This window comes from Penaeus chinensis, chromosome 40, assembly GCF_019202785.1.
Source record: "Penaeus chinensis breed Huanghai No. 1 chromosome 40, ASM1920278v2, whole genome shotgun sequence".
Lineage (NCBI taxonomy): Eukaryota > Metazoa > Arthropoda > Malacostraca > Decapoda > Penaeidae > Penaeus > Penaeus chinensis.
In genome coordinates this window covers 12,110,752-12,118,251 of record NC_061858.1, presented here as the reverse complement: position 1 = coordinate 12,118,251, position 7,500 = coordinate 12,110,752, and the positions used below count along the sequence as shown (strand labels likewise).

Sequence of the window (7,500 nt, the reverse complement as noted above, 5' to 3'; positions counted from 1 at the left end):
AAGAAGGGAAAAGGCGAAGACAAGAAGTGAAAAGCTGACTTAAGGTCAAGAAAAACAGTGTGTTTTCCTGGGTTAGAGTTTGAAAAGTACTCTGCAAAGCAATGCTGTGTGCTACGACCCAGTAGAAATACATACAGTCTGTGAGATAATTTTACCTTGTAACCTGAACCTGAGTCTGTTCAACATCGTCCTTTCTACTGTGCATACACATGAGGTTAGTGAAATTAAGCGGTATTTATCAGTGCTTGGTTTCGGAATAGGGATGATTAGACTGCGCGTCCAGGGGTCAGGCAGAATACCTTGTGACAAACTTAACCTGTACAGGTGCAAAAGGGAATTACCAGGTACCTAAACTATAGTGCAGAGGACACTATAGGTATTTCCATCCTCACCTGGGGCGGACGCTTTTCCTTTGATTAATGCATTGTTCAGTTCCCACTCGGTTATCACAGCAAAGTCTGAAGGGTCGTTATCGGAACATCTAATCTCAATAGCAAATTTATGTGCAATTTTAGACTGACTAAGATGATATTGAATATTTGTTCGAAGTTAGGTCAATTTGGACGCTCCAGCCCATTGACTAAGGAGCACATCTGCTTGTGCAAGAGGACTATGGAACTGTGGGGTGTTAGCTGGTTTGCCTGAGAGTCCAATATTTTTTTTTTTTTTTTTTTTTTTTTCCAGATCTCAGACATTGAGGTGTTATTGTTAATGCTTTGTAGGAACTGTCTAAGTGTTCACTTCTGGTATGAGTTTTTGATTCCGTGCTATTTAAGACTATGATGATATTGAATATTTGTTCGAAGTTAGCTCAATTTGAACGCTCCAGCCCATTGACTAATGAGCAAATCTGCTTGTGCAAGAGGACTATGGAACTGTGGGGTGTTAGCTGGTTTGCCTGAGTCAAATACAGATCTCAGACATTGAGGTGTTATTGTTAATGCTTTGTAGGAACTGTCTAAAGAGTTCTGATATGAATTTTTGATTCCGTAGATTTGTGTTAGCCTTAAGAAACTGAATAAGGTTGTCATGGTTAAAGAGTATCTGATCTCGCGTTTGTTCCCACTTAAGTTGTTTTGAGCATTGTCAATTGTTGTTCTTTATTTTTTTCTTAAGGATAGACCCACATATTGTAGTAATCAGTGACCACGTTCTTCATGTTTATGAAGAATTTATCAACACATTACTTTTTTTTTTTTTTTTTTTTTTGCAGATTGACTATCATCAATTGTGTATCTTGTTACTATTGCAAAGTGGTCACTGATTAACTCTGTTGCAAGCATGCTTCTGTCGTTTCCATGCACAAGATCCCTTCCTATTATGTAATCTAGCCTGCCTTCCGTCACATGAGTTTGTCTGTCAGTATCATATACGGTTATAGATCTATTGTTCACAAAATGTTGGAACTCTTTGCTATTTTCATTACATTGACTATATCCAAATGTATAATGTCTAGCTTTAAAATCGTCCATGCATATTGTGCCGTGATTCTGAAAGTTGGCCATTGAATTAGTTTGAAACTTTCTACACTTTGCATGTGCACTGTACAGAGAGAAAAACCCAGAGGTTGTTCGAATATGTAAATGCTGGTATTGCACATTATTGTCATCAGACTTCTGCACCAGCTTATGTAATATGGTGTCATTGACATAAGTCAATAGGCCTGTCATTTCTGTGTTCGTATAGGAGTAGTACCCTCTAATTCTTGGGGTGGTTTTTATTTTAGTGGCTGATGTGAAGGGCTCTTGTAAACAGATAACGTCAACATTATTGTTATGAATAGAGTAAAGCAAGTCATTAATTCTACAGTTGACACCACATATATTCCATGAAAGAAAAGTTTTTTTTTTTTCTTGTCCCCTATCACACCCTATGATTAGTTTATTAGTCAAATATGTGTTTGATGAAGCCATGTCCTCATATTGATATTATTTGTATAATATTTTTTCTGGGTGTTTTCCCGCAGTTCTTCCGTTTCCTGCACATCTTCGTCGGCTTTATTTTCACTGTTGTCATCGCTTTCAGATGATTAGTCGATGGCATCGTGCATAATATCAGAGACCTCATTAGCATTTTCAACATCACCAACATCACTGGGAAGCATAATTTCCGTCTATTTTCCTTCCCATTACATTTTTTCTTCGAGGCAGGGGGTCACGCCTTGTTCTCTGCATCTAACATACCTCTTCACAATGGTGACGGTGTCTTCGTTGTCGTTGTCCTTCTCGTTGTTTCTTGCAGGGCATTCTTTTGTCTGGTGAGCTTCTGTACCGACAGTACAAGCTGTTTCTTTACTATAATATTTAGCTGTGTACTTGCACTTGTAGCAGGCCACAACCTCTGAGCTCCATGGTCAAATGGAGCTCGGCTCTATGTATCTTCCAAAGAATTGGTATTCTTTAGGTGGCGGCTGTTCTCCGCTCAATACAATGAGGATCCTATTTAAGGGCTGCCCATCCCTATAAATCCTCCGAGCTTTAAAATCATCCGGAAGATGCAGTGCTTCCTCTGCGGTCTCCTTTGGAAACCTGGTAACCAGGTATTCTCCATATCTTTTGGGCTTATAGTCGTCTTTGTTCTGGAGAGAATTCCCCTCGAAAGTGCAATTAACCATCAGGGCCACATAGTTTTGCTGGTCCCGTCGTACGTGGGTGTAGCGAGATGATGTCCACTTCCACTGCATTATGTTTAGCAGGCCTTCCTCTTGGAGGGTCAGCAGCTGGCTTGACCTCCCTTATCCACCTGATTTTATCGATAGTTGACGTGTTTTCTGGAAAGGCCAGTCTTATGTACCTGTCCCGGGGGGCGAGGGGATCACGTTGGTTTGTCTTTGTTCTGGTTGTTTTGTCAGTCAAGTTGCTGGAGTCAGGTGATGTGGTCTTCATTTTTTTCTCTTTTGTCTAAACAAGTTGAAATCCTTCGTTATCAGCATCGGGGTCGGCAGGCGGCAGATCCTTATTGTTCATGTCCCTCTAAACAGTGGAATCAATCCCTCCCATAGGTTGGAGGGTTGAGGGGTTAATAGTTGGCATTGCAGGGTCACCGAGAATGTGCCCCTCCCCCTCCATGATCGGACAGCGAGGAGCTGGTTGTCTGCTTCTGAGGTGATTAATTCCCTGTGGTCGGGCGGTGGGAGGTGCGAGCGTTTATCCCAATATATTCGTCCAGGACACCGGAGGAATCCTGACGACGCCCTACCTTGGTGTTATTAGGCTTAGAACTCTCAGTGTATGGTCAAAGATTATGGAAGTTCATCCTATACAAAACAATTCACTGCCTTGTGGCATATTTAAGATGAAAAGGGCTTCAGGAGTCAACCCTGAGGGTTTTTTTTTGTTATATTATTTTTTTTTCTTTTTATTATTATTATTATTATTATCATCATCATCATAATTATTAGTGTTGCCGTTGTTGTCATTGTGTGTGTGTGGATATATGGTACACGGACATTATCTTGTGTGGACAGTATCTGGCGAACTAATATATATATAACATTTATATATTTATATATATGCATATATATATATATATATATATATCGAAGGCCACTATCAGTCGATGTTGACTATGGCATTATTGTCTCTACCCACTCCCGTATAGGTAGAGTCAATGCCTGGGCGAAAGAATGTGAGAAACAAGCTGTTGCCCATGCAGCCGGCTCCTCTTCACGTAGTTGACGACAGATCCAAAGGAACGGCATAGACCGATACGGTTTGGCACCAGTGGCATCGCAGGAGTTGCCAGAATGAATCTCAAGCGAAAACGAAGTGCCTCAGCAACTCCAGCTCCAGACTTTTTCTCAGTCTTGACTCCTGAAACCTTTCCATCTTATAGATGCCATGTAAGCAATACAAAACAAGGCCAGATGGTACACTTCACACCTCTGCCCCTAGTAACTGCATTTCCTCTATGAGCGGACATAGGTGTCCTGCTCTAGTATCGTCCTCGTAGGGAGCTGCCGTATAAAAGGACACTTTTCGTAAGACGGAGAGAGAGAGAGAGAGATGGCGGACAGACCAAGCCACAAAGAGTCCAATTCCACCAACTCGTCCTCGACCCCGGAGACACCAGGGTTCTCACATCTACCTTCAGTAATAAACCCAATAAGCTAAGATCCGTTTTATTCACCTGCACTAAGGCCACTCTCTTTCACTTATATCTGGTGACAAGCAGTGCTCAAGAAACTCTCACGTTGATATCTGTTGGCAGCGGTGTTCAAGAACCTTACAACGCCAAGGTTAATTCGCCTATTACCCTGCGAACCACGCTCCTCGCCGACGCTTGTATCTGCCGACAAGGTACTCCTGTCGAAGTGCCTCCTTCCCTCCCTTTATGCCATTGTTACCCGCATCATGTCTGCCTTACTACTACGTGCTGACCACTCACGCCTGTGCTACCCTCCTGACGAAGTCGCCGACGATAAGTTCCCGCACTCACTCGCCAGTCCGACCCACCTGCCTCAGTAACTGTTCGCGAACAATCAATCATCAGCAAACCCATGGAGCCGCCTTTCTACTCAGAACCACCAATACTCCCTCGCTATTAAAAGAAAGTGTGCCTGTTAGTGCCAGATTAACTATTGCCCCCCCTCTACCCACCACACCTTACATACGAGTTGCCTTCTTCACGCCACTCAACGAACGCACGATACTAACTCAATATTACAAACCTTTGTAATATAGAGTAAGTATATTTACAAAACGTTGTCTTTGATTGTTTTACAACACAACAACAAATGAAGTCATACACTGAGATCGGACCTAAATGACACACAACCTCATCTAACACCTCGTACATGAGCACACGCGTGTGTGTGTGTGTGTGTGTGTGTGTGTGTGTGTGTGTGTGTGTGTGTGTGTGTGTGTATTTATATATATACATGTGTGTATGTATGTATGTATGTATGTATATGTAAATACGTGTGTGTGTGTGTGTATGTAAGTGTGCTCATGAGCGCGCGTGGGCGATGTGTGTGCACACACTCGCATGCGGGGCCTGTACTTTGCTTATTTATGGCTCCTGAATACATCACAATGATGATCCAGTTTCAATGAAATTTATATGCATTTATATATATATATATATATATATATATATATGTATAACAATCCTCCTTATATATATATATATATGTATGTATGTATGTATATATATAATATATATCATATATACACATATAGAAATATATATAAATATATGAATATATATATATTTTATCCACAAACACACACATACGCATAATACATACTTATATTCATATATATAAATATATATATACATATATATATATATAAACGCGTTTGTGAATTATATGTCCGAATTATAATCTAACCTGTATGAAGGTAACAGAAAATTCTGTTGCATAACGACTGTTTATTCAGTGTGAATCATGTTTGTGGTGAAGAGGTGCGTGGCCTGCTGGCCACGGAGTTGCGCTGGTCAGTGCCGCTTATTAAGCGGGCTTCTGGACAAGTGTGCCGTCAGAGAGCTGGAAGCCACTTGGTCCTTCGAGAATGATCTTGGCGAAGGGTTCCTTGAACTGGATGGGCTGACCCCAGTCGGTGATCATCCCGCTGGGTCCAACAGTATGGCGCTTGGTGCGGCCCATCGTGTTGAGGTTCTCGCTCAGGTGGATGGGTTGGCCGTTCTTCAGGATGATGCCACTAGGGCCAAAGAAAGCGATGTCGTGGGCCAGATCGTGGCCGAACTGCTCAATAGTGCCATCCGTGCGCACGATTCCGGAGCGGCCAATGCTGCCAGCCTCATTGACATATCCAGCGGTGGAGCGCTTGCTGCGGCCCACCATCTTGAGGTCAGGCGTCGAGCTGAACGGGTGGGCCGTTCTTTAGGACGATGCCAGAGGGTCCGATGGCAACGATGTCGTGAGCGAAGTCATGGCTAAAGAGATCGGTGGAGCCATCCTTACGCAGGATGCCCGAGGTGCCGATGTTGCCTGGCGGAAGGACCCAACCGGCGTTGATTGAGCGAGCGCCAGCGCACGCCACCACCGCTGCTACCACAACCTGGAGACAATTAAACTTGTGAAGCGAATGGAAACGCATTATGCGTTAAATGTTTCATACCGTTACTGACGCAGCCTCGGCGAGAAGAAATGCCAGTTACATATTCATCTTTTAGCAATAGTTACACATATGATCACTAATTACAATCAAGTCCTATTCTTATGAGAGGAAAGGAGTACCTACCAAGAACTTCATGTCTGCTCACTTCTCGAGCCAGATGGCTGCTGCTGCCTGTGCTGCTGTCGCGCCCTTTTATACGAAACAGCCCCGCCCCCAGCCCTCAAAAAACACCCGTTGTCCTCCTGGCCGCCGCAAGGATTCCCAGGCCCTCATCCACGCAGAGCTGGAGCTGCCTCTCTTTATCGGAGAGGATCTTTCTCCTCCCTTTTTCAGAGATTATGTCGACAAGTGTGTGTGCATACACACACACACACACACAAACATATATATATATATATTTATATATATATATATATATATATATATATATTTAGGTATATATACACATACATACCTTTATGTATACACACACACACACACACACACATACGCACACACATGTATATGCGTATGTATGTGTGAACATAAATGCATGTATATATGTATATTTAAATATGTATGTATATACAGTATATATGTGTATATATAAGTAGGCACACACACACATATATATGTGCACACACACATGCACACACATATGTGCATTTATAAATATGTATATATATATATATATATATATATATATATAAGGAGGGAGAGTATGGTGGGCATATAAGCATAATTATGTGGAAGGCATTAGCTCAAAATGGCACCTGCTAACCCAAGCCAAGTCAAGCTCCATGTGGGTTCAAAAAACAGATGAAAATTAAGGTTGACCTAATCTGACCCAGGAGAAGTCATACGAACAAGACTACCAGCCTCTGGCCCCCAGAGCTGGATGGCCACGCCACCACCCAAGCCTCATTCCAGTTCCCCTTATTTTCTGTTTATTTTTTATGTGTTATATTCATAACAATAAAGAGTCAAGGTGTACCGATCTATCATTGTACCCACCAGTCCGTAGTATTGATGCTTTCACTACCAAAGTAGAGCCGCTTACAGTTAGTGGCACCTTGGTAGTTTGCGTCCTTTCGGCGCGCAAAAAAAAGAAAAAACGAAAAAAAAACGAACACCTCCGATCGCCGCTCGACCAACGCCCCGACGATATATTCTTTTCCCTTCTCCCGTAAATGTGTTAAGTAATATACAAAGAATAAGTGCATTCACTCTTACGTTGTTGTTGTTTTGTTGTTGTTGTTGGGAAAAAGTATTAAGTGCAGTAATTTTTAAATTCCTACTATGACAAGATATAACAGTATTCTCACATCACTCTGTTAGCTGAGGTAGCATTACTGCAAGAAGACAGGCCAACAAACTATCGTTCATTAAGTAATCAAGTTATTTCTCTCATTTTATATATTTATATTGTTTCAGTTAC

At 42.1% G+C, this 7,500-nt stretch overlaps 1 protein-coding gene across 1 annotated transcript; it reads right to left on the bottom strand.

Annotated features, from left to right (window-relative positions):
* Positions 1 to 5,358: 5,358 nt before the first annotated feature.
* LOC125047310 (cuticle protein CP1158-like) lies at positions 5,359 to 6,322 on the bottom strand. The gene is made up of 2 exons (XM_047645561.1): positions 6,207 to 6,322; positions 5,359 to 6,023 (listed from the first exon to the last, which is right to left on the bottom strand). Exon 2 carries the CDS (start codon positions 5,804 to 5,806, stop codon positions 5,453 to 5,455), a length of 354 nt encoding a protein of 117 aa, XP_047501517.1. The 5' UTR covers positions 5,807 to 6,023; positions 6,207 to 6,322; the 3' UTR covers positions 5,359 to 5,452.
* Between the last annotated feature and the right edge of the window lie 1,178 nt (positions 6,323 to 7,500).

Coding starts and splice junctions, on each gene's coding strand:
- LOC125047310 (XM_047645561.1), bottom strand. CDS start 5,806: ATGGTGGGCCGCAGCAAGCGCTCCACCGCTGGATATGTCAATGAGGCT.